The 27,051-nt window shown below is 43.1% G+C and overlaps 1 protein-coding gene across 2 annotated transcripts in view; it reads left to right on the top strand.

The window, feature by feature from the left end:
• The window catches only part of rspo2 (R-spondin 2), a 63,780-nt gene extending 37,136 nt beyond the window's left edge, over positions 1–26,644 (top strand). For both annotated transcript variants that reach the window (XM_084944674.1, XM_084944673.1), the window contains exons 4-6: positions 1,561–1,704; positions 1,972–2,160; positions 25,122–26,644. In XM_084944674.1, the coding sequence (XP_084800800.1) occupies positions 1,561–1,704; positions 1,972–2,160; positions 25,122–25,237 (449 nt within the window). In that variant the 3' untranslated portion in view covers positions 25,238–26,644. The remainder of the gene's footprint in view (positions 1–1,560; positions 1,705–1,971; positions 2,161–25,121) is intronic.
• Positions 26,645–27,051: the final 407 nt, after the last annotated feature.

The raw sequence follows: 27,051 nt of genomic DNA, 5'->3' as shown, positions 1-27,051 counted from the left end.
ACGCCAGAAAATCCGTAATGAAACTAGAAAATATGTAGATGAATAATAATAATAATACAATAACATCAGATGATTGAATTATTAAAGCAAAAGCGATGTGTGAAAGCAGGAAATAGCTCAAGGAGCGAGTGATTGATGATGAGTCCACCTTCATTTTTCAGAATGTGGAGTGCAGCTTTATTGTGGAATCGCGTTTATAACTACCCATATCTTATTGGTATGTGTGTGTTTGTGCATATGTGTGTGTGTGTGTCCATGGTTTGTTTAGACTGGTCGGGAAAGCGTGAGACCAGAGTGAGTGGGCAGAGGCCATACTTTAGGGTTCAAAGTGGAGCGGGAGGGGACCCCTTGTTTTGGAGGAATGTCGAGGAGGAGGCCTGATGGTTAGCTGAAGATGGTGTAATTAAGGGGTGTGATTGTGAGAACCTTCCCATCTCTGGGCCCTGCAAGGGTCACAGATAAAAGAGCAGCCCTCAGCCTCCACCACTAACACGTGAGAGAAAAAGCATGTAAGCTTATGCATCCTCATACAGGACACAATCAGCAGAGCAGACGACACCCTACACAAGAACCCAGCCTTCCAGTCTGAGGTGGATGGTGCCTGCAGGTTATAGGTTTGGTTCACTCTGAATTTACTGGGCAAAAGAGCCACATAGTGTTTCTGAGTAGCGACATAAATTAGACAGCCCCGGGGAGGCTCCTACTAATCATGTGGGCCTGTGCGTCGCCCCGTTGGTGTGGTTGTTGTAATTTCGCCCTGCCTGATGTGTTATTTGCAGAGAGCTTGATGACACATTGCCGTTGCCTTTCTTTGCAAGCGCGGCACAGGGTGTCATGTGCAGCACCAGGGTGTGGCGTGGGAGGATAAGTGCGCTGTTGGTTTTGCTGACTAAAGGATTCAGCATTTATTTAGCTGTGCAATAGAAAATGTTGTCGTCCCCGTCCCACCTTCCACTCCAAAAATAAAAGCAAAAAACGCACTGCCACCCTTTCATATTGTAGCCAAAGCATCCACACAGAGTCGTCCGCTTTTGTGATCAAGAGCCACTATTCACCGTTTAATGAAAACCCGAGTTCCGAATGATCTTTAGCTATGGAAACGCACGCGGATCGGAAGCGTGTGAAGTGATATGACAGCATATTAAGGACTCAGAGGTTCAGAGCTCAGGCGGGATGTGTTCTTCCTGTTTCAGCACGAGCATTAGTTGAAAACATGTGCGCTCATGTGCTGGATGTCAGTTCATCCTGTTGAAAGAGGTCAGCGTGACATAATTCCTCACCGGCTCTGCTGCTGCGTTTTCACACTGTTTGCTCGCTCACTGCGCAACAAGAACACGAAGGTGAAAACACATTGATGTCAGGGAAAAGTCCTATGATATAGACTAGAGCTCCGTAGAGAAATGAATCACAAAGCATCATCGACTTTTTCTTTTTTTTTGTGGGAGAGACAGTATAATTCCTTCAAGGCCTCCCCCTTTCCCCAAAACCCCTTAGCTCTCGATCAGCTCCAGATGAGAGGCTTGCTGATGACTCTCCCTCTTTCTTTGCTTCTCCCTCCAGGGTGCAGGATAGAGAACTGCGAGTCCTGCTTCAGTAAAGACTTCTGCACCAAGTGCAAGTCGGGTTTTTACCTACACAAAGGGCGCTGCTTTGATAAGTGCCCTGAGGGCTTTGCCCCGCTGGAAGATACCATGGAGTGTGGAGGTATGTGAAGCGAAACAAATATGTAGAAAGAAATGGAAATGCCACCTTCTCTTTTACACCTTTCTTTATCTGTAAACAGTATTCTATAACTTCTCAGTGTGAGTTGCTTATTAAAGAAAAAACAATGGGACCACACACAAAGAAGTTATGGCATCCAAGTAAAAGTTCCTTCAGCTTGCATTAATCTTGACCCCGGGGGTATCTGTGTTGACCCCTAATAGCGCTGTGGTTTCACGGCACATCACTTTTTTCTGTCTTTCTCTGCAGAGGGCTGCGAGGTGGGTCAGTGGAGCGAATGGGGAGCCTGCACCAGGAGAAACAAAACCTGTGGCTTTAAGTGGGGTCTGGAGACCCGAACGCGGCACATTGTAAAGAAACCACCCAAGGACACAATACCCTGTCCCACCATTGCCGAGTCCAGGATGTGCAAAATGGCCAAGCGGCACTGCAGGAACGGTGAGGAAGTTATGCAGCCATGTGTTGCTTTTTGTGTATGAGAAAGGCTTTCTGTCAGTCAGTCCCGATTTTATCCACACTCACTTTAAGATTTGCTCTACTCGGGCCAATATTAAAGAAAACAGTGCACTTATCCCAAAGGAGAATTCTTCCCGTCCACCTGTCTCATGTAACTCCTGTACCTGTTTTTTCAGAATCTGTTTTTTTTGAGGTGTGCCGTCACATTTCTTTGCGTGAAATATCACAGTTTTTCCATGGCGGCCATAAGCTAGCCTGCTCTTTTTCTGGGGTATATTTCCTCGCCCCTCTCTTCCATCTCCTCAGTGGAACTCTTCAAAGTACGAACTGCAGGTTTCCTCAATGGCCGTCTCTGTTTCCTCCCGTCAACTTGAGAGATATTTGCGGTGCGTGCTGCATGCATGTCAAGCCATTAAATGAGAAGTCAAATCTGGAATTTCTCAGTGTGCAAATAGAGCTAAAGGAAATATTTTTTTTTTCAAAAAGTAAACCATTTTCTCTTAGATGGTCCAAACACACCATTTGGGGTGACGGCCTCAGTTAGTAGTGCTTTTAAAATAAATGTCTTTTCCCTTAATGTGCTTTTACGTCTCTCATAAACTTTGGATTAGAATAGGCCAAGTGTAAATATTTAATTCACCAAATAAGGAAGCAATTACAGTGGCAGATATCATTCAGCCTGTCAAAACAGTGTTTAACAGAAAGAGGAAAATATTCTAACCTTGAGGATTTTTCTCCATTTTTGGCCTAGACCGTTGAATGGGAGGGTCATTTAGCGAAGTGGTGAAAGAGTAAATAAACTTGAAATAAACACTGATAGTTTCTTATATTTCAGCAGTACCGAGGCGGTTGCTGCTGTCTGGGTTGGAAACTGTGATTCCATGGCACATTTAGTTCCTAAAGCACTCTGCTATTTGTCAGGGAAATTCTTCCCAACCCCCACGCACCTCTTCATGACTTTGCCATGCCTGCTTGACCTTTTCCAAGAAATTTTATGACCTCCTTTAATTAAAATGTGGCATTTTTGTACATGGTTACTGTCGTCAGTTATCTCAAGCATGAAGTCAGTGATGGAGAGTTGTTAACTATGAACAGAGTGCGTAGCAGAAGCTTTTTTCCCCCTTTGGATTCTTTAAAAACGCGACACCAGACTTGCCCATGTCCATCTTAGTTAACGCTACTGCTCCCTGATGATCCAGTCTTTGTAAACCTCTCAGTACAGTTCCCTTTCCAGTGACTTGAGTTACATCTCTAGTGGTTACAAAACGTGTGTTAAAGTGTCACTGTGTGTGCATCTTGGGGCTCTCTGGGCTTGTGAAGTGCTGCGGTGGCCCGTTAAATAAAGGCAAATTTCAGACTTAGGCATGTGTTGTTAATTCCTTACTGCTTGTGAAAAATCCCTTCTTGGCAAAGGCCGGTGAAATGCAACACTCTACAATTCAAATAAATACAATGTGAAAATGGAAGCTGCTGAAGTAAATGGGAGGAGAAGCAGTGCACACATCTAGAACTGTTGCATGGGAGCTCAGCCGACAGACGCCGGCAAATAATCACGTCTGTGAGTGAAATCCAAGCAGCGACATCCGGGACTGAAAAAGAAGGCGGAAACTGCAGTTTTTTAAGTGTCCACTTGAGGGGGGCTCCAAATACAGCTCAGTCCACATAGCTTCCCATGTTAAAATAGCTAACATTACAGCCGTAAAAAGAGAATTTTTACTGCCAAACATGTTCGGACTGTTTCAGCTTACGCTTTTAAACTGCATCAGTGCTTAAAGTTAAGGGCACGGCCACATTCACCAGTGCTGGCAGAGGATGCTGGAAACTGATTCAATCACTGAACTTGGACCTTTAGAGAGTTTATGGTGCCTGTTCTTCTTGGCCTGATTTTAATGCAATTATCTGAGAAAATACATTGCTCAGAAAATGATACTCGATCATCAAAGTGTAACGAAAAGTCTGTTAGTGATCATTGACATAAATCTGTACAGTAAAGAAGCATAAAGAATTTTGAATCCATTTCACCTTGCTTGAATACAGGTGCACCGGACAGGCAGGAACAGTGTCTGCAGCAAAAGGAACGATTTTGCAGATGGTGACAACAGTCCATTGTTCTCTCCATTCTTCAGACTAATTTTCTTAAGTTCTACTTTTTGTTGGCATCCTTATCACTACTGGTGGCGTGAGACAATACCTCCAGTACACTCAGTTAGCACAGGTAGTCCAGCTCCTTCAGGACAACACATTGTATATGTGCTGCTGCAAGAAGATTTGCTGTCTTTCAGCAGTCTCTAAATTTTGGAAGATGCAGAAAGAAAGCTGCACAGGGCATCGACCAAGAACAGGACCAGTATCTGTTCTCTTGTGTGAGGAAGAACAAGTGGAAGGCTGCCAGAGCCCAACAAAATGACTTCCAGTGTGTCCTGGGCTACTCATGCACAGGAGGGCGTGCTGTCCTTCGGTGGGACCTGTGCTCTCAGTTTAGCACCACGTAGCTCAATTGGCATTCACCAAAGAACACCAGAATTGGTCACAGGTCCCACTAAAGGATGTCGGACCATCATGGAGTCTGTCTCTGACAGTTTAGTCAGAAACATGCACATGATAAACCTAGCAATGCAGTAATCAATGTTTTATTTATACGTAAAGCACATAGACATAAGCACAGGATTGTATAACTGCACATTGTAAAGATGCTATGGATTAAATGGAGACAGAAAATAAGAGGAAGCATGTATCTATACGCTATTTATGGATGCATTTCAACACAGCCACGTATTTTAATTACACTGGACGTCACAGACAGATCCCTGTCTCCCAGCTCAGGCAGGGCACGAACAGACGCTACACGAGCGATCTTCGTTCCCTTTCTGTGTCTGCAGAGGTTTAATCCCCCTGTAAAATGTGCACAAGAGGAAAAAGTAAAGCCCAGATAAAGTGAAGAGGTGAGTTTTCACATTGAACATGACGCACTGTTTAAACCGTGTCTGATGTCTTCAGTGATTGTTGCCGATCAGTGTAAACACCGTATATCACTCGCACTGCTGGGATCCATTTGGGCCAGTGTTTGCTAGGAAAGCAGGATCCTGATTACGCAGGTTTGTGGCGCACAGACAGACAAAACATGCGGTGAAGGGTTCTGTTAAAGAAAACGCTATTGCAGCATTACAACTGTACTGCATACATGACAACACATAGAATGAGAAGACAGATAATTCGTGTATATTTTCAGCATCTGGAGCCACGTTGTTTAGCCAGGAACATTTTGGTTGTCGTTCACGTAGTTCTCCAAACTTACAATAAATAACTGTGAAATCCTGTCATTTCCAGGTGGGAATGACGAAAAAAGTTGCAAAAATAACCTACATTTGGACCACCATGGCAACGCATTGTACCTTTGAGATGGTAAAATGCTCTTATAGCCCCTGGATCCCTGGAGCATTGCTCTGACCAGGCTAGAAACAATAAAGAGACATTATTAATAGCAGCTCTGACACTATCAGCACAGATAGACTGGCTTCCTCCCATTCCCTGACTTGTGTGTTGATGGGAAGAGAGGATAGGTGATGCCTTTAAGGAATTCCCTACAGAGATTTCCCAGCAGCCCCCTGTCATCAGATTCACTGGTTTACAAGCAGATGTGTGCGATGAGTTTGATGCCCATTTGAAGTTCATTTTCCTTCTGCCTATCAAACCATCTTTGGAGTTGCCTCAGCTTTCTCTCTTTTCCCAGTCATGTTACTGTAATCTTTGAACAATGGCCGCTTCGGCCATGGCAGGGACATTAAATGTTGTGTAAACAACATAAAGTATTAAAGCCTTCAAAATTCTTATCCCCGATTTGGCATTTAAGAGGGAGTAAAATCCAACACAAATGGCCCATTGTAATTCGGGCTCATGTCCAACCGTTTCTGCAAATCAGCTCTCAGATTCTCATACAGCAACGAATAAGTGGGCTGGAGCAGTATTTCCATAGGTGTTTATTAGGTTTCTAGGTAAAGGTAGATATTTGCAGCCAAGGCCAAAGTTAAGCGAACAAGCACAAAAGTTTTACAATATGAAATTATGGAATAGTAAAAATTTACAGCTTTGCAAATATTTGGAAGTGATAACCAAAAGACATTTAGGATCTGGCTTTTTAGAACAATGTGCTTCAGTGTACAGTTACGCTTCTACGACTGCTACTCTGAGCCCGTGAAGACTCGCAGACACATCGCTGACCTCATGGAAAGAAAAAGAGAGAAACAGAAAGAGGCAGAGAGAGGAAGACTAAGAGAGAAGGAGCATATAATGATTATCTTTGGCCATTGGATTATGTACCTGCACTTGGGAGAGCTGCAGGCCTTAGTGAGAGTATTGATCTCTCGTATGTGTAACCAGAGAAACCCTTTCTGCTGTAGGGCTCAGCTGAGGCCAAGCCCTCCATCCCATCAGTCATTTAAGTGCTTGGATCCAGCCACCACTAATACTGCCTGTCATAACTTAACTGTGCAGTTTATGTTTATACTGTAACTGTGATAACTACTTCTTCTGCTCCTGCTGCTCAGTCCATTCCCAATGCCATCAATTTGAACCTTGAGGGTTTTTTTTTTTTAATACATTCTGAGGCAGGGGTGTAGAAGAGGATAAACCCACTTAGAATCAGTGTATCACCTCATCACTCCTCTGCAGTGTGACATCTCTAGGCCTTTGAGGTCCTTTGTCTCCATTTAAGCCATTGGACGTGACAGAGCAGTGGCACACTACCAACAGTCTGGTGTACGAGACTAAAAGGAACGCAGATCCGCCCTGGATAGACCAGACTCCAGGAAGATTTGGTTGACTGGTGGGATTTTATGCCAGGTTCTGTCTGAACCCAGTCTGGTTCTGCGGTGAATCCACAGTACTGCGGACCCCCCTAGTCCTCACCGTCTGCGAACCATCTGCTCGAAAGTGTCTGCTCCTGTAAAATGATGCACAGAGGGATGGTGATTGCCTTAAATCCAGTCTGGAGGAAGCTCAGCTCAGCCTGCTTTGTCTGTGGCAAACACCGCTCGCAACCCCAAACAATTCTGGATTCTGCCAGTGCTCGCATTTAAGCGAGCAGTTTATATGTATGCCTATGAGCGTGTGAGACACAATTTTGGTGTTTATACTCACCGAGCCAAGGGGTTTAAGCTCTGGCGAAAGATGCCACTCACTTCTGAGTATTTGAGTTATGCACTCAGCATGATCACATCTGAGTCTGGCCTGTGTTTGGCTTGGAAACCCGACATCCAAACACATTTCTGTGTGTGTTTTTGTCGGATGTAGCCTTCGACTACGAGGCCAGGTTTTTTTTCTGTTTTGTTTTTTTTTGTTTTGTTTTTTGCTTCTAAAACAGATGCACACTTTCAACTTGAGCCTAATTGATGGAGCGTGGTCTTCTCGGCTCAGCAGAAAAGCTCACAGCGCAGTGGGTCCAAGCCAAACAACGACAGAGCTCTGCTCGAGACACCGCTCTAAACTCTACCCAAAGCTCTCGACAGTAAAGGTTTGCACTCCTCTCCCTTTGTGTACTTATCTCATTATTCCAATTAATGTTCGCCGGGTGTGCGCTACAGGAAGTCAGTGGAGCTGGTGCACAGATGACAAGTTTCGCTCTGATTTCTACCGCACTACAATGGCAGGTGGTGATTAATGGCGATCTCTGGCCCGGGTAACATCACGGACAATCTGGATCAGTTCTTCCCGCCAGCGGGAGTGGAGTGAGGAGCGCTTTCCCAGGACAGAAGGAGAGCCCTAATTGGCAGCCACCCTGTCATAGTGATTATTTGTGCCTCTCAGTGCAGCCTGTTGTGACTGATGGAGCCACGGCTTAATCTACATTTAATAAGGCTGCTCCATAGGGGCTGACACAGTAGCTGGTGAGAGGGCCTCAGGAGCACTCTGCCTCCTTTGGACAGCATTGATGGTTTGGCTGCGGTCACACGGACTTGAGTTGGTGTCTGACTGTGATGACGCCCACCTGCCACCACCACCCACCGCACAAACACTCATCAATCATTGATTTAATTAAATTCTTACCAAATCTGGGGCAGATGAAAGACGAGAAAAAAAAAAAGCGAATTAATTTAAACATGACAAATTCCATGTGTTGCACACATTGCTGTGGATCTGTAAAACTGAGGTGAGCGTGTTTTGGAAGTTTTGCGCTGTGCTGGAGTGAATAAGAGCGTGGGTGAAGAGGACAGACACATCAACCTGTCACTGCCTTGGCCAGGTCTCCGGCATCTCAGTGCCAATGGCAGTTACGGTCACCACCACGGTCACACGCACAAATTAACACTTCATCTATCACGTGTGCGCATTTGTGCCAATAATTTTCTCCCCATCTCTCCGCTTGTGTTTCATATCTCCCTAAAATTGATTGTCTAGGCTCTTGTCTGGACAGACCATCAACACTTGCTTTATGCCGATGGTCTCAAACCGAACCTTTGGGTTTGTTTTTCTGGCCTCTCGTGGTGGTGTTAAATCTTCCACTGCAGGAGAAAGTCATTACCGGTAGTCTTCTTAGAGACTTCTTTTCCCCGGGTACATTCCTTATAGGGCATGGGGGGGTGATGCTGGAACCCTGCGGGGAAACAGGGGTGTCTCTGATTAACTTCCCACTAAGTGCCCCTGCTCTCTGACCAAAATAAATATGGCTGCTGTCATTTTGTCTGCAACTGTCTTCAGAGAGCAATATTTGAAACACCCATGATCCTGCTGGCTTTTATATGGAGAATCCATCGTCATACCACAGGCATGAACCATAAACATGTGGAGGCCTTTCAAAGACCGGGGGGGTGGAGGGATGGAGGGAGGGGGGGGCGTTGGAAGAGGAGGGGTCAGTGGCACTCACTGGGGCTCCGTGCTCCACATTATTGTCATCTGGTCTTTTCCAAGCAGGAAGAAAGAGGAGGGGTGTGAGGGTTTTTTGTTGTTTTTTTTCACACTCTTTGGCCCAGTTAAGTTGCGGTTTTGCTGAACTGCCTTTTGTAGACTCGTGTACGCACATTAGATACAGACGTCCTCTTATTTGTTTGACTGGGCTTACTGAAATGTGGATTACTGCTGTCCTTATTCCCATTAATGCGAGCTAGCTGATGGCGACAGCCAAAAATTGATGCTTGCGCTCGCCCGCGACTGCAGACAGCATTTCACTGAAATCACACTGTTTTCAGAGAGGAACTCTGTCGGGGACGAGGGGACGCCGCGTCGGTTGCGCGGCTTCCGTTGTCGTCTTCTGGCTGAGGAAATGAGGCATATGGGCCGACATCAACAACCCCATCAAAAACAGACGTACACAAACAAACAAAGTGGCAGCAAACTGGTGGGGGGGAGAGAAGGAGGTGGTAGAAGAGGGGGAGGAGGTGGAGGAGGGGGGATGTTCTACAGTAGTGGAATGTTTTCATGTTCCCATGCCCCACAAGCCAGAGCCCCCCCCCCCCCCCCCCCCCCCCCCCCCCGTTGTGCAGTGTATGGGCTGATATTACCCATGAAACGGTCATGACCATAAAACGACCAACGACCCCTTGATGGGTAATTGGTGCCGTTACACCCTGTGATTTTTTTTTTTTATTATTATTTTTTTAACTGCAGACAAGACACAGTCTTTACAAGGATAGATGGCAACAGCTTCTGATTTGATCTTCGAAGTTGTGATGGATCATATATGTAGCACTCCTTGGCCTTTTGTAAACTATGTGACTATATGGAACCTGTTTGCCCTCTAAAAAAATGTTTATTGAAGTTCATTGCTATGTATTTGGAGGTTACTATGGTTTTAGAGGCTTTTCCAGCATGAAATTATAGTATAAGATAGATAGAGTATAAGAGTCAACTCTGTTATTTATTGTAATTTCTTAAAGCTGAAACAAGGCGAAATGTAAAGCCATCATTTCTTCTCCAGTCTGAAAATATGAAGCACCCATAGCTTGAAGCAGGCCCGTGTTGGGGTTTGTCACCTCATATTTAAATAACCCAAACTGGTCAAACAGTGATCTGTCTGATCGCGCCCCATCCCTGCAACGCCTCTCTGTCTGCCAGACCTCCAGTCCTCCGCTGCTGCCAGCTCTCCTGTGGGGCCCACGAACGCTTTCATCTCCACATCCACAACACGCCAGACAGATGAGGATGCGTACGCACACGTGCGCGCACCCGTTTACACCGCCCGAGTGTGAGAAACGTGTAATAGACACCGATAAACAGTAAAACAGACCTCACAGGCAGAACAAGTCACCGCATTATCTACTCTTTCCCTCGTCCCTCTTTCCATCCTCTTTTCCTGTCTCGCACTCGAATGACACGCTAGTGCTTGTGTATCACATATCACAGTGCGGGAATAAAGTGCATGCCACGGAGGAGGACGTGTTCGCGTGGCGCACATTGTTTTGAAGCGGCACTCTGTGGTCCTCACTCTCCAAGCGGTCTGGCTTGAGGAGAATAGAAGGCAGGCGAGGAGCCGAACGGGACAGCCTGAAAACATCTGGTCCACAGTTGCACTGGCTCAGCCTCCAAGAACCCCTCTCCACTCAGCTCCACTCCACACCACTCAACTCCTCTCCTCCTCTTTCCATCGCCTTCACTTTATTTCTCCATTGCTGCGGAGTGTCTGTATAGAGCCATCACAGCGTTTAATTACAGCTAGTGATTCAGAGAGAGAGGCTGTGGCTTCTGACCCACTCATGTCCATGAACGTGGACCCAGCGCAGAGACATGTAGACACAACAAAGAACAAGTATAGACCTGCTGGCCGTTGGCTGCGTGTATGTCTGGGGTGTTTTTCTATGTGTCTGTGTGAACTAAGTGACAAATACAGGGGGCGCAGACTAAAAGCACAGCCATTACAGTGGTAAGTAGAGGCCAAGCCCAGCGTACCAGCATTGAAGAACACTGCACTCTCATCAGCACACAACTAAAAGCAAAATGCCAGGGTAATGTCACAGGTTAACAATGTCAGCTTAAATGAGTGAATGCATTAAAGGATGTTAGTGACCCTGACATGCTCAGACTAAGAACAAAAAACACAAGCACAAAGTAGCTTCCACGAGCCAATCTGAAGTTATTAGCTTCTTACATGCTTTTAGTTTGGAGCGAGCGGCAGGTAGGGTATTTAACTTGATTGATTTTTAGCCACTTGTCCAGGACAGATCTAGCTGTAAGCTAATATAAGCTAATACTAACTAAGTAGTGTCTTATTGAAGTTGAAATGCTAGCATGTTATCAAGCTTTTGCCTATTTTTTTTCCATCCCAGCAGACACTGAGCCTTGTTGCCATGCATTTTGGTTCAGGTTTTTGACTGCTTGATGAGTCTAGTTTTGAAAAAGAAATAGGGCAAGCATCTGATTCTGTTAAAGCTTACTTCTTCACTATGTCCAATAGTTTTACAGCCTGGACTCACCAGTATTTCTTTATTGTTAGACAATTGCAGGTGGCATAAGTGCACAGACCATGAATTTTCAAAGGCAAATAGCAATTCATGCAATGTTACCATGGTTTGTTATTTTGTAAGCAATATATTAGAGGACAAGAATAATATAATGCAGCATCTTTGTATTTCTTTGGGTAGATGACACGTTCCTCTTCATTTAGGGTTTCAGCACTTTGATGTAAACAAAGTGCAATAATTTTTCTGTAACTACTTTTTGATGGTGTTCCTGAGGGGTCAAGTGCACTGCAACTTAAGAAAACACCATAAAATAGAGAAATTCTACAAAAGCTCACAAAACACAACAGAAGTTGAATAAAACACAAACATAGAAAAAATAATGCGAAAGCAAAAGAAAAAAAAATCACAAAATAAAAGTTTTTTGGAAGAAACAATACTGTGACAGAACAGCTTCAAAACTATCTGATACTTCGGCAGCTGGTCCGTCACATTATTGTGTCCCCAGAAACACTTCCATTGTGTTTTGTGAGAGTTTGGGTTTTTTTCTACTTCTGTTGTGTTTTTGCTGTTGCAGAGTTTTTCTATTTCAGTGTTTGTTTGTTTTTTTTTATTGTTACAGTTACAGTTTGTTTGACCATGCAAGGGCACCGAACATTGCACTTATAAAGTAACACACACAATTTGGATCTAAATGCTGCTATGATCACTAAGTAGAATTCATGGTTCACAGTCTACTGGAAGTTTTTGTTCTTGAGTTAGAGTATGTAGTATATCCGGTCTGCTGTTATTGGTCTGTGAGCCATCCGCGGAGAAGACCGACATTGCAACAGATGAAAGCTAAACTAAAAATGAATACACAACGTACTTTTCGTGCTTTATTTTTTTGATCTTTGAAGTTTTTTCCGTGGTTTTCCTATTTGCACTGAACTCCTCTGTGGCTCCCCTCCATGTTTCGGCCCACTTTTCAACTAATCAGCATTTGGCACATGCGTACGACATCCGCGTCCAGCGACGTGCAGTTGTGATTTTGGAGTACTGCACGGGAGCACGTCTGCGGTGGGTGAAAAACCCCTCTCCGCTTGCTGCCCAAAGGGAAACGGACGCAGACGAACGCATTTGCAGGACCATAAATTACACTTTAAGGTTATTTAAGGTCTTCTCCAGTGTGTCAAAACAGCAATCAGCAATCCTACTGCTTGGATTTCATTTTAAGGGCAAGCAGGGTGGGTGTTGAATGACAATTATGTCTGTGTGACTGAAAAACGTCTTCCTAATCAGTGCTATGCCGTTGGTCAGACACTGGCATGCGCCAAATTTCTCCCCTCAGATGACTTAGGACATTAAATTAGCACTCCGTGTTGACAGTTTGACCCCAGAGTCCAAAATCGAAAATAAAGATGAACGTGTTTTCTGGTTGTACTCCTGATCTGATTCACCGCCTCCGGGCTTGGACATTTCAGATTATTCCACTGAAAACTGCTGTGTGGTCTCCGGGTCATAGCCAGTGACCCAGATCTCATCATCGGTGATGATCCTTGACATGAAAGTTGGGCCAATTTGACACGTTATTTGAGGTTTGTTCTCAGCTCAAGTTTGAGGTCTAAGGATGGTGAATTTGCTAATGCATACATGCAGATGGTCAGAATGGGACTATCAGTCAGCAATCCACGTGCAATAGAAGAGCTGGAAGGCTCACAGAGACAACCCTGGTGAGAATAACGAACAAATTTACATTTTTGATTGCACATGATACATTTTCAGTCCTCTTAGTCTGCTTGTCTGTCACTGAAATTACACAACAGAAATGATCTGGCTGAATTTCTTGAAACTTGGAGAAGTTACAGAAGAGCAAATGGTGCTTATCCAGACCTCTTTTAGACTGTGTTAGCACACTGGCTTTAGTGGCGCAAAGGGCATTTTCTCAGATTTTGAATATTCTGTCATGTTAAAAATGGTCCGTTTAGTGCACAGAATATGATAGCGCTCCAAAGAAAATGTCAAGAAATGACTGAATGGGCCATTCCACGAAAGTCAACCTATTCCAGGTACCATATCAAATCCCCTCAAATGTAAATGCTCCTTCTCACTGGGTGGCAAGGTTCAGGACCATGATCCCAGCAGGCCTTGAGACAGTTCTTTCAGATTAGAGAGCGCTTAAGTCTTCCTTTGATTTGATTCCTTTCTCTTGCCCCTGCTGCATCTATGACAGATGCTGGAGTACACAACTCTCTCTCCCTGGTGAGGTGAGACCATGAAATGACCGTTGAAATTGCACTGTAATCACGCACAGCTAAAAACAACAAGAAAATGTCTGCCATATGCCTAAAAGCCCTCTGTTTGTGTTCTTGTGAATTTAAGGGGGATTATTGACAAGGGAGTGAGTGGTGCCTGGATAGAGGAGCTGAGCCGGCAGTGACTCTTATTGCTCGTGTCTGTGATCGGATCTGTCAGAGCCACTCAGCTGTCTGTCTGTCTGGTGTTTGACAAGTGTTTGATGCAGCACAGGCCTTAGAGAGGATCAAGCCCTTCCTGAATTGGCTTTACCTCTCTCCCTGTGCAACAGGAGCTCAGCGAACATCAAACGCATCTCCCCCCTTTCTTCCTTTGTGAACTAATGAACTATTTTTATCAAAAAATATGTGCCGTCTGTGGGATCACCGGAGGAGATTGAACAACAGCACCCTTTGAGAGTTAGGTGAACAATCAAGGAAAACAAAAAAGTGGCTGCCAGCCTTGATTCTCTCATCACTGGCCATTGCACAGGGATTGCACCATGATCCTGACGGCCCCTGTCTATGTTTTTGTGCCTAAGCCCATCTGACTTAGTTTGGCTCCCCGCTTGTTAGGGTCTGGTCCTCTTTTGGGACAGTTGTGCTCCACGTCCAAACATGTGAGGGATTTCCTCCTGAAGTTTCCCAGTAGAGAGAAGGGGTGGGGGATGAAAAGGCTTGTGCAGAATTGAGATGTAAAGAGGGAGTCTTGCTGAACAATTTCTTTCTATATCCTTCCCCATTCCCTTACAGACCTAGAGAGACAGGAGGATGTATTGATTAGAGGAGCATGTGCACGCAAACACATTGGAAAACACTCAATGACACAGTTGATCATAGATGATTAGCTGGCTTGTTAAAAAGCTGATTGTAAGCCTAATTCAATAGCAGACGATACACTTAGAAATAAAGAAAAGAGGCAATAAATACTGTAAGCACAGTAAGCACAAATGCAAGATCACACATTCCTTAAATTACTGTTTATTTTTATAATGGAAGCAATGCTGTTTAGCGTACGCTAGTTAGCTGGTTATGCTATCGATTTCATGTTTAAGCCTAGAAACACTTGGGATGAATGCTACTTGGCAAACAGGGATACAGAAAGCCCTCTCCACTCTTAATACACCTTATTGTGTGCCCCCTCGTGCGTATGCTAACACCCATTTTATTCCCGTCTATAAAGGAGGCTGGGGAACTGTTACACAGAGAGATTCTTGCTCAGGCCTTCCAGGCTCACAGGAGGTGGCTGATCCAGGTAAATCCCCTAGCCAGGATGCTTCATTGGGGGTTGACCCCCTGCGTTACTTGAGCCCCAGACTCTCAACAAATCCTGGAGATGCAGATTCCCCTCCTCAGACAAATAATAAATGCTCCAAATACTTATATCACCTCTATAGTTTGATCTCCTTTTCTTGCCCAGATCCATTGTCAGGATGCGTTTAGAGGTGCCTATTTAATTCTGCTGACGTGCCTGTTTATGCACAGAGAGGAAGATTGCTGAGGTTCTTTGGAGTGAGTGGTTATTTTATTGCTTTTGCCTGTGGATCGCAAGTCTGATTAACTGTATCAAGGACAAAGTGGATGGTGTACAAGTGCATGAAACCGAACCGTCAAATAAGATCAAGAGCTACAGCAGCAAGCAGCAGTACATCACTGTAAAGACACAGAAATGTAAACGGCAGTTATATTACACAAGCTTCTGAGAATCTTGTTATTGAGTGTCCAGTAGAATAAATGAATCCATGCTCGATCATGTGTTTGCTGAAAAAGTTTAATTTCATCAGTTTGATGCAAAGCACTTATTGGAAACTAAGATGGATGACTATCATAACTCTGCAGCACATTTCCTGCTTTATATCACCGCATGTGGAAATTATAAGACGGATCAAAGACTCTATAGAGATCTCATCTTAATATAGAAGGCATGGAAATTAAACTGGAGTGCTGTAGCTCTTCCTATCTTTGAGTAAAGACAAACAGAGTTGACATCTGTAATAGCTTACTGTCTAGAATAATGAATTTGCTACTGTACTGTAGAGCAAGTTCCCTGATCTTTGGATCCATGTTTATATTTTACACTGCTGAACACTGTAGCTCGCTTTAGCTCACTCCCCCATGCGCACAACAAATGCAAAAGCAAATAGACCACGCCAGCGGCAAAGCCTTCAGGAACATCGGTGCAGGGGCCTCCCTTTGATAACTGCTGTGCTTTATATTTTTCTCATCAGAAATGAAACACAACATTAAGCCATTCATTAAAGTCAACTAGAGCTAATTATCCATCATTTACCCAAGAGCCCACGGGGCAGCGCAGCCCACGTATACTTAGGCCCAGATGTGTCGATGAGTCAGTCGGTAGATAGCAGACCGCAGAGGGGGCTGCTCATTTCTCTCTGGGCTCTGCGGTTTCCAGGGGCATCAGACTCAGCAGGCAGGTCTTAATGCCTGTTCACAGACTGGCTGCTGACGTTACCCTCATGACACCATGAGCCGTGTAAAGCTACCGCAATACAGCAAGGCTCCATTTACCAGAAAGAAAAGGGAAAAAAAAAAAATCAATGATGATCAGTTATACAGCCCTAATTCAAACTGAAAAATGAAGAGTGAGTATCGTACCTCTCTAGCAGGCACGTCTTCCGAGTTGAGAGGAGGCTGATTCGCATTAGCGGCAGGCCTATGTTCAGATAGCCTCTCGTTGCTGCAGGGGGCGACAGCGTGCGTACGATCCCTGCTCCCAAGTTGTTACATTTTGGCAACCCCAAGTGGAAGTGGGAAAACCGTAACAGTTTGCAGGATGTCACAGACCAGAAACCAGATTACGTCATGTAATTTAACCCCTGAGACCTAATTTCTCCTTTTCTGTGTCTGGTACTCTCACCAAACGATTAGAAATAATGACTGAACCGCTTTACCACTGAGGATGAGGAAATCTATCCCTGTATCACTGTGTTCGGTTGTCTACTGATGAGGCATCTGCTCAGTGCAGTTTAGAGGAAGCATTTATAGTTTGAGGTTAAGTGTTTGTGTGGTGTATATGAAGCTGTTACTGCTGTAGAAATTGACCTGTTGTCCAGTGACGGGATGCTAACTGAGGCAAAGAACCGAGGTGTAGTTTTCAATATCAGCTTTAGACAATCAGCTCTTAAAGGGACTGGTAAGGAACCATCTTGCTCCTGCGTGGGGCTCTTTTCTTCAATCAAGAGTGTTTGTGATACAGTATTAAAGTGAAAGAACATCCTGCTCTTTTAGTGGTTCACTTTAACCTCTTTTGAACTGATGTTCTATCGGTCAACACAACCTGCCAAAATCATGTCTGTTCTTAAGCCCAGTAGCCAGATGAGAAAATAGCATTCTTCTCAAGGTTGTAGATTATAAATTTGTTCCACCTTTTTTTTTTTTTTTTTTTTTTTTTTTTTTGTGTGCTCGGTCATGCAACATTGGGAAACCTTTGTATAAAACCATGGATACATCAGTCAACAGCCCCTGTTGTGGTATTTGGCATCTTTAGCTGACTAGTTAACAGAGCAAACAAAACATCGATCAAATTGATGCATTTCAAAATAATCCTCCTGTATTTAATAAATCCCTGCTACACACTCAGCATGATGAATACACGATGAACACAAATATACACACATTACATTTTGACATAATAGACAGTAATGGTGGTAGCTCATGCCTCTGAGATACAGTAGCTGCGGATTTTCTGTAATGAAAACACCTTCAGCTTTAAACAGGCTACTTCACCCATCCTCTCTTTCTACAAATGAATAAAGATGTGTAGTTTTGAAGGCTTTGCAGTTGTTTGTAAATGGGCCACATAATGTAAAAAATATAATTCAATTTGTTTATGAATTGGTAAACTAATGTAATTAGCCTCCATCGTAAACAATAGTTAGAAAAGTCATACTTTACTATGATTGGCTAAACATCTTTTAAGATAAATTTCATATGGGCATATACTGTACGCTGGCTCCTATTATATTCATTGGCATGTTATTTCTCTGTCCTGAGTAGTTACCTTAGCTCTAGTTAAAGGATTATCATGTTATGTTGTGCCAGTAAACTGTATCTCAGAAACCTGGGAAATGATACGTGCTCCAATTTTCCAACTTTCAAATCTGGCCTAAGGAATCGATCCACTGTGTGCTTTCTTGTACAGCAGGAAGAACTAATTCCTGACTTTCCAACATTTTGGAATGTTTTAAGTGAGTAAATGTGAGGAAAGATCTCTGGAAGGCAAGATTTGACTTTGGAGTTTCTTTGGAAGATAGTCTAATTTAAGCATCTGTCAAGGTCTCTTGTTAATAACTTGTTTGTGAGTGCTCGAGCCAGCAGCAGTGGTAACCCGGGGCAACAGTTAGTGTATTGGGCAAAGTTGAGCATGACTTTGAACCCTGAGTGGACTGATGGAGGAGAACTTCATTGCTTCTGTAGCCGACCTGTGCAGGTTGTGGCTGCATCTTGCTGGTGTTGTCGTTCATCTCCCAAGGGGGAAAAACAAAACTGTCTGTGCTGACCATCGGGCGCATTAATCACCGTGTCAGTCATGCATATTTTGCCAGGACTTCTCTGCTTAGAGACGCTAATCTCCGAGTCCGGTTTTCGCTTTAACTTACTGTCAGTGAAATAAGGCATCAAAGAGCCGAGCAGAGAGCTAACCTGCTTTTTAAATTCTCTGCGCTTATCCTCTGCCGGGGTCATAGATGAGAAAATAATGAGCGACCTAATCCCAACATTAGCTTTTTAAATCGGAATGCGTATGTTTTAAATCATTCTCGGCCAGCAGCGTGGTGATAGTAAGCAGAGCATGGGGTGAAAGAGAAGGAGGACGGAACGAAAGTGAATGAAAGAGTGTGATCCAGAATAACCTTGTTAGGGCTAAGTGACGCTGTGCAGAGGGCCTTTTGTCAGTTGGCTGGCAAGATGAGCATCTTGTAAATGATTGTCCTCTCTGTCAAGGGGCTGATTTCTTTTTTCCTACTATCTGACGTCTGTGTCTCTGCCACAGTACTTCAAATACTGGAGCTTTTTCTCCTTTCGCATCTGTATCTGTTATAAACTGTGGCCTCTTTTTATACATAATTTCATCCTGTAGTACGCTCTCCTTGTTTCCCAATGTCAAATCACCCTTCTGCAGCGTTTCCCCCACAGGCGGACACAAACAGCACAAAGCGCCATTAAAAGTTTTGGCTTACCTATCAGGCCCACGCCTTAATGAACCACGGGTCAGCTGAGGTCACATGGCTATGTCCCACCTATAAATCAACTGCAAACTGAGTTCAGCGGCAATATAGGGCAGTGTCAGTCTGTAACCTTTTCCCAGACAGAGGAGTTGTCGGTGTGTGAGTACTGGCTGGCTGCAGATCCTTTCCCCTTCACAGCATTATAAATGTATGTGTGAGGAGGCCCTTAATGGCTGCTAATCCAATTTCTGCCACTGAAATCAAATCTCACTGGCGCCAGTAGTTCTCTCCTTCCCTCACAAATAATGGCCTCCGCTTTGGCCTGTTTATGAAAAAGACGAGCCGCCAAAAATTCCGGCTTTACCTTCCTTAAGTCCCATCGAATCTCCTTCAAAACTGTTTGAATGTTTTTGTTGTTGTTTTGTTGTTGTTGTTTTTGTTTTTCTTTGTTCTGCCCCCAGTCCCTATTCCATGTTCTTCGAAACTTATTAATTGACCGTCTGTGTCGAGTGAAAAGACGGGGTAACAGAAGAGCAGGGGCAAGTTTTCAGCAGCGTAGGATCCCATTTACCGTATGTCTTAATGCCTTCTCGAGGTCAGCCATCGATTTTTGTTCTCAAACCGCAAAGCAAAGGAGATAAGATTAGGCCTTTGATTCCTGCGCTGCTGCCGGAGCCGTGAGTGGATGAAATCACTTGGCCTGCCCATTGGTTGGTGTGTTGTTTCTTTTTAGGGGGTTGTGGCCTCTGTGACGATAGGGTAAGGTAGCAGTAGCCTCACAATAACGTGTGAGCTAACAGTGAAAAAGTAGGTTTTGGTTTTTTTTATTTTAACGGGAAAATCTCTTTATGGTGACAAAAGTAAACAAAAGTCTGATTTCTCTCATGTAAACTTATACATGTTCTTCAATTTGCTTCCCTTTTCCAAAACAAACATATTGGCTTTGACACAGATGAAGGGAGCTTTGGCTTTGGCCCCCTTCCCCCTGGATATGGATTTGACTGATTATCTTTCAGTGCATCAGTTGGACAAGTAGTCATATTGCCATTCCGCAAGGAGATATTATTCTGGAGTGTGATCCTAATAATATGATACGTCTAATAGCACTTAACTCTTAGTTGGAGCTGTACCATACTGAGAGCCTCAAATAGAAAGTCAGGGACATGGAGAGGGGAAACGGGAAGGATAGGAAAGAAAAAGAAAAAGTAGCAGATCCTGAATGGCTTTAAGAGTTTATTGAGGAACGTCCTCTACGGTGCTTGTGGAGAGGTTTAATATCTCTTTGCTCATTGGTTTGGCAGCTGAAAAAATTGGAAATGACACAAAGTATTTCTCAAGCTCACAAAGGTGATATAGAAGCTCACGATCACAGACTCCCAAGCGTACAGGGCATATGCCGCACATCATTCGCACATGTGCTCGCACGCTGACTGATACACAAAAGAATTCCACAAAGGTCACTTTTGACAGCGGTAAATAACAATCCCACCGCAGGCTCTGCTTCTGATTCCGAAATGCAAAAACATTTTGATTTGCTCTTGAGAGCTTTGTTTGTTTGTTTGATTCACTTTTCAGTTCAAACCCGAATGCGAACGTCAAGTTGGCAAAGAAGACTGTATCTATGGAGGAGAACCAAACATTGGTGAAGTTGCGGTTTTGCTCTACTGATAGTAAATGCAGCCAGAATGGAAAGAGAATTTTTTATTTTTTTTAAATGGAGATAATTTTCTTATAAAAGTCGTGCTCTTTTGATTTGATCCTTGCTGTGCCAGTTTCAATGCAAAACAAAGACAGAGAATGATTTGAAGGCCACTGTGCCTTCCAAGAGAAAATTATCTTTACATGCTGTAAGATTTATGAATTTGTTCTTGGTTTTGAAAGCAATTGATGCAAATTAAACTGTTTCCTCTGTGAACCCTAGTAATCAGCTTAAGTGATTACATCGGTCGTAAATATGAGATGATGAAAGCTCAGTGTGCACTGTGCCCTGAGGAAAGGCTAAATGGGAGTTCATAGGGTAGATATGATAAAACATCACACTGGGACTGCACCAGATGCAGGGGGAAGGGGCTTATGTGGGGAGTGGTTGCCCTCTAGCTGTCAGCGTTGAGACTGGATTATGAAATATGGTCCTAATTTTCTGTCGAGGTGTGTTTATGAAGCACTATCAGTTAGCTTGGGGGCGTGAGCTTAGCTTTGAAATGTACTGGTAATGTTGATGTGAAGGAGTATGATTGGAAGGAATCACTAGTGGCTTGGAAAAGTCTGAACTTGTCAATATCTGCTAAATAAAAACCAAAAACCCCCCAAAAGAAACATTTGGGATGGAAACGTGGGAACACAGACAGGTAAAATATTGAAGACAAAGAAAGTGAGAGGAGAGCCTTTCAATTAATGATAAAAAAGAACAAGGAGCCAGTGGAGAGAGTCAGGATTCAAGCAAATGCTAAAGTAAAGTTTTTTGGGTAACAAAGCTAGGGAACAGGCTAGAAGGCAGTGTATTTGGTTTCTGCTGGGAAGGCCCTTGTTTTTATTTTACTTCCTGTGTTATATCCTATATCCCATATGGAAGATGATGATTTTACTTGTACTCATTGTTGATGGCTGTCATCAACTTGCCACAGCCACAGACCAAAAGACTGAACAGGAAAAAAAGCTTTTGAAACAAAGTTGCAAGAGGGTGCTAACGATGGAGGCACTGTTTTGAGACTTTGAATGCAAAGGTTACCAACCATAAAGAATAAGTTCTATTAAATAAGCATTCAGATTAATAATAACTAATTATTCAGTGCACAGTGGTGTATAAACGCACAGTGAATGTCAATTCATCCAAAGTTATATTGGAAGTGTGCAACTTGTGATTGTATCAGTGATTGGAGCTTGTAGGTAGCAGCATTTATTAGTGCAAACAAAATGGATTGAATTTTCCATCCTTCTTTTCTAGTGAGCTACTGTCATTGATGATAGACTATTTAATTCAAAGTCTGAACATATTGCAACAAGGTGCCAGCATTAGCAATGCAGCCATACTGACACAGCATTATATCCAGTGACACAGTAAAGTAGCCTAGATAGTGTTTTCTGTGTAAATTTTAAGTAAAATTGTAACACAACTGTTTAACTCTTTAGTTTACAAAAGCAAGGACTAAAATGATCTAATAATGGAGCTCTTCAGGAACCTGCCACAATGTCACGTAATAAATCGAAATTAAAAAATAAAAAATATTTCCTACCTGGGATGCTGTAACCTGGGCCGGGTTTTTTAACCATTTGCTCAAAGCCCGCCTTTACCACCGTGTAACCGAGTCAGTAATTTCCATCATGTCATATGGGGTCCAGTTGTTTACTTCTGGGTGGCATATCTCCAGCTCTCTTGCCTTTACTGCGTGGTTGTACTTGATGGCGTGCCTCAAGTGGCAAAACAATTTGTTGTTTCCCCCTTTAGCGAGAACAGTTTTCTTGCATATTTTGCAAAGCTTTATTGGAGTACCTCCCTTTTCCTCCCTAGACTGATATGTGGCTCTTGCTGTCAGACATGTCTGGGCTTGTGCTGTTGTGCCAGCTCGGGAATGTAAATGCATGGTGTTGCTAATATCATTGGTATTGTGATATGACATTTTTATATCATGTAAAAATTTATAATGATATTAAGGATGGCAAATTCCTAATTTGCAACAGGAATGTAATAAGCAAACTTAGCTTTAGCTCTAGCCCTATTTAGCGCAGTATCTACCATTCCCATTGTTTAGCTAGTTAGCAGTCTCTTTGTGGGAAATAAATGCAATCAGCGTCTGTCTGTCTGTGTGTGTGTTTACTGTCTTTACTCAGTTGGCCTCAACACTTTAACTTTCAGAACAATCCCAGTGTTCACACTAACCAATCAAAATCAAGCAGGAGGAGAAGAAAAACTGGGCAGGAGATGTTTTTTTGTAACCAGGCAACAATAAGCACTCAAGAGAAGCGAAATTGAAAATGTGGTCAGGGGCACAGCGAGCGGAAAAAATAATGCTAAGAAAACTAGCTTTAGGCATTACATGTAGAATTACACTGCAGGTTCTGTTTTGCCTTTGGTTGTAGCTCAGTTTTGTTGTTACTGAAAATTCAAATTTTCATTCTCTTCACAATCATTTAAAACAACAAAAAAATTAAAGTTTGCTCAATAAAATTTGTGATAGTAGCAGTGCATGATGTAGAAGAGGTGCTAAACAGGCATTTCAGGCTGTAATTAATTAGTGTAACTATTAATTTGTGAACTTTTGTTTGGATTTTCTATAAGTCAGCCTGCTTGTGCAGCTGCTGAGTTTGTTTCAGTGTGTGTGTTTTGTGAGCGTAAAACTCTTTGGATTACAGATCCCCTGCCCAGTCCTGAACTAGCCAGGAAAAGAGCCTTTTAACTTAACTCTCACATATTTATTTGTTTTAAGCAATTGCTGTAAATGCAGGCTTTTTCAGTTTAAATGCAGCCTTGCGTCCAAGGAATGGCCCACGAGGGCTTTGCCCGTTACTGAGGGAGTTTAATGCAGCACCGTGTACTTTATTGCTGTCAAATGTAATTTATCCTGACTTGATTGCACTGAAAGCCGTGTTTATCAGGCACCTAGCAACACTGTTTTGAATGAAAATTACCTCTTTAAAGAGCAATTAGGAAAATGAACCTATAGGCCAAATGCCTTTGAGCTCCAGACTTACTTTAATATTATTCTACATTAAGTAGAATCAGCTAAGCAAGTGTACAAAGTCCCCTGGCAATATTTTTCAATCGAAGGGCATGAGAGTTTGATGGAAGAGATGTGAAAGTTGTTTTCAAAGGGTGATGTTAACTAGGAGCTGTGTGCGAGAAACTTTATTGCCATGTTTCAGATTGGCAAAGTGACTGAAAATAACAAGATTAGATTAATTGCAGGAAATAACTCAGAGATGGTTTGATGTTTGCATGCATCTGTATTATTCATTGGGAAACCCTGTTACTAGAGCAATATCTTGCTTTCTCATGCGTGTCAGCTTAAATGAGTGAATATTTTCAAATCTACCTCACAGAGCAGCCCTGAGAACGGGAAAACAGTCTTTTGTATGGGTGCGTTGAAGGGCCAACGCAACACCAGCACATACAGTATGAGAAGGCAATTAGAGATGGGGCCACATTTTACACACCGTTACCTTCCTTTCAAGACAAAAGCTTAAACAAGTGCTGTAATAAGACGTAGAATTAAGCGGTGAAGGCCACCATATGAGACTTGTTTTTCTGTAGCACTTTCCTCCTGTGTTTCCCATGTCAGCGACCCAGAGCGTGGCTTGTTTCTTTGTGTTCTAGATCAGGATCCAGATATCTTTCTCATCATCCAAGCTTGACTCCACTTTTCCCCCCATTAGATTTTCTTTCCCCCTAAATTCCCTCACACTCACCCGCCTCCCCTCTCCTCCCTCTGCACACATACATCTTGCACACACACCTCGTTATCTTATTTGTGGCCTTGGCAGCCAGATTGGTTGCCTTGTGGTTCAGTAGCCAGAGTTTTCTCTGTCACAGAGAGCCTTGGGTGCAGATCCTTCACCACACACGCTTCCATGAGAGCAGGAAGTCAGTTCCCGGCATGCTTTGCCCATCCCAGTGAAACCTGGGATGGATTAACCTTGGGCTGGGGGACCTTTCCAACTTGGAAAAGAGTTATGCAACTTCCCATACTTATTGCTGCTCTCTATTGCAGTGACAGTGAAGTGTTGGGCTGTACAGACGTTTGTTTAAAAATGGGGTTCAGTTCTGAGGGCTGGAGCAAGCTAAGACCTCATTTGTGATGTTTCCTAACGTAGGACTCACTTTTTACATAATGCAGGCTTTGGCAAAAGTTCACATACGTACCTTTTTAAGGCCCTCACAAGCCAATTGTCAACAAACACGAGAGAAAATACACATTGTGGAAGAGAGCCAGAGATTAATAATAATAAAATTAACTGAAATGACCTGCCAACCTTAGGCTAAAGAAGAGAACGAGTTCGACATGAGGCGGTGTAAAATACAAAATCGCTCTCACTCAGAGAATCTCACACCTGACGGTAATGATTAAAATGAAAAATCTTTTCTCTCTCTTGTTTCTGCTCAGGTGGTTCAGGAAAGCATCGATCCAAAGAGCCAAAGAAGAAGAACAAGCAGAGGCTGCGGTTTCGAGCTCAGAACCAGCACAGTGACCACTTGGCCTCTAAACGCTCCAGCCAGTGAGGACTGAAACTACCCAGTGAACAAAGAACCAACGCAAAGCTGCTAGCCGCTGCTGCACCTATATTCTGACTGACGACTATCACGAACCCCGCCTCCTCCCGTCCTGCTGCCCAGCCCTATCCCACCTTCGCCCTGCCAACCAGGACTCATAAATCTGCCAGTCCAACAATATACAGCGTATAATGTGTGATATAAGTACAACACTAAACCACAACCACACCAAACACATGCTTTCATGCCTCTGCCTCCTGCTAATTCTCCCCGAGCTGCAGTGACCAGCCAGGTGACTCTGTTCTCCCAGCCTTGTTACCTTGTGGATCTTTACAGTTGACATTACCGAACTCATTTCATCGTCATTAACCATGTCATTCAACGTCTGGGGTGACGGAAGACGGAGGAGCCACCAGAGGTACCGCGGAGGCGGAGGAGCCAGGAAGGGGACGGTGAGGTTGTGAGGGAGTTGGCGACATAAACTGTTCGGGAGAGATTTAAAAATACGCTCGAGGAAGCAAAACGATGCTGATGGACAAGAAAATGGCATCTTGACCTGAGAGAGAGACTATTTTTTTGTTCCCTATATTTATGTCAAAGCTATCCTTACCTTCCTTATTCATGGAGACAAGTGTTCCCATTGTGGCCTTTATGTTATGTACATTTTTGAGAGTAATATTAAAAGAAATTACCATGCATAGTTGCAAAGTATTTTATTCTCAGCACAAACTGTTTACGTTCAGACCGCTTTATGCTCTAACTGTATAGTGTGGTTAAAAAACTAAAAAAGAAGAAGAAGAAAAGAATAAATTTAGTTGTTCAACTAGCATGGCAACAGACTCGTGTACATAGTTGATCTAATATTGAAAGCTTATTACTGTATTTTCAGTATTGACTCGTTCATCGTTCTAAATGTTTTAGAGAAAAAAAGGTTGTAATACAAGCTACAGATTAAAATGATTAAAAACAAATAAGAAACATAGCCACCATATAGCTATTTCATTTATATGGTATATATTTGATTTATTTATTAATTCTGTTTTGTACTTTTTTTTGGTTCCGTGAGAATTTTTGCCTCATACTGTTACTCTTATATGCTGAAATATTCTTTGCGTTCCTTATAACAGTGCATATCTTTAACACGTGGAAACGCTTTCTCGTCTGTCACGCAGGTGTTGTATTCCTTTCATTTGACCTCATCTACTGATTTTGATGTTTTAAAGAAGAAAAAAAAAACAAGACTAATAAAACTATGCTTTGACATATTCTAGGTTTATTGATTAGGATCCAGCAAATGTATGGTCATAGGACTGCATATGTGTACATTGTGTTTTATTAAAAAACATTTCATGTGACTGTATGATGAAGCCTTTCATTATTGTCTGTGGCTATAATATATGTGGCTAAACTCTGAAACTGTAGTTTTCTTGTCTTTTTTTTCCGAGTACCATTGAGTGATTTCAAAAACATTTGTGAAATCCGTCATGTCATGCTGCATGAGACAAGTGGTATCTCCTGCCAAAGGATTGGATATGGTCGACTAGGCCTTAACGGCATGACAGCACCGTTAAGGGTTTGTAATTCACTATGACGTAGCCTCGTGAAAGCTACAAAACCAGCGGATGTCATTGGTGGCTCATCCATCTCCAGCATTACACTATAATTTCCTAACAACTTGCGTTTGGCTGTGTCTTTTGTCATGTGACACACAATCAATCACCAACTTAAGTGATGCACGTCGCACTTACTTCTGTGATCTTCAAAACATTAAATAATCACACAAAAATTTAGCTTTATGCTAAATCTATCTGGTATATGGGTGA

Source organism: Perissodus microlepis, chromosome 11 (assembly GCF_051167445.1).
Source record: "Perissodus microlepis isolate ML-2025 ecotype Zambia chromosome 11, ASM5116744v1, whole genome shotgun sequence".
In the NCBI taxonomy this organism is placed as follows: Eukaryota; Metazoa; Chordata; class Actinopteri; order Cichliformes; family Cichlidae; genus Perissodus; species Perissodus microlepis.
This window is presented reverse-complemented; position numbering and strand designations above follow the sequence as displayed.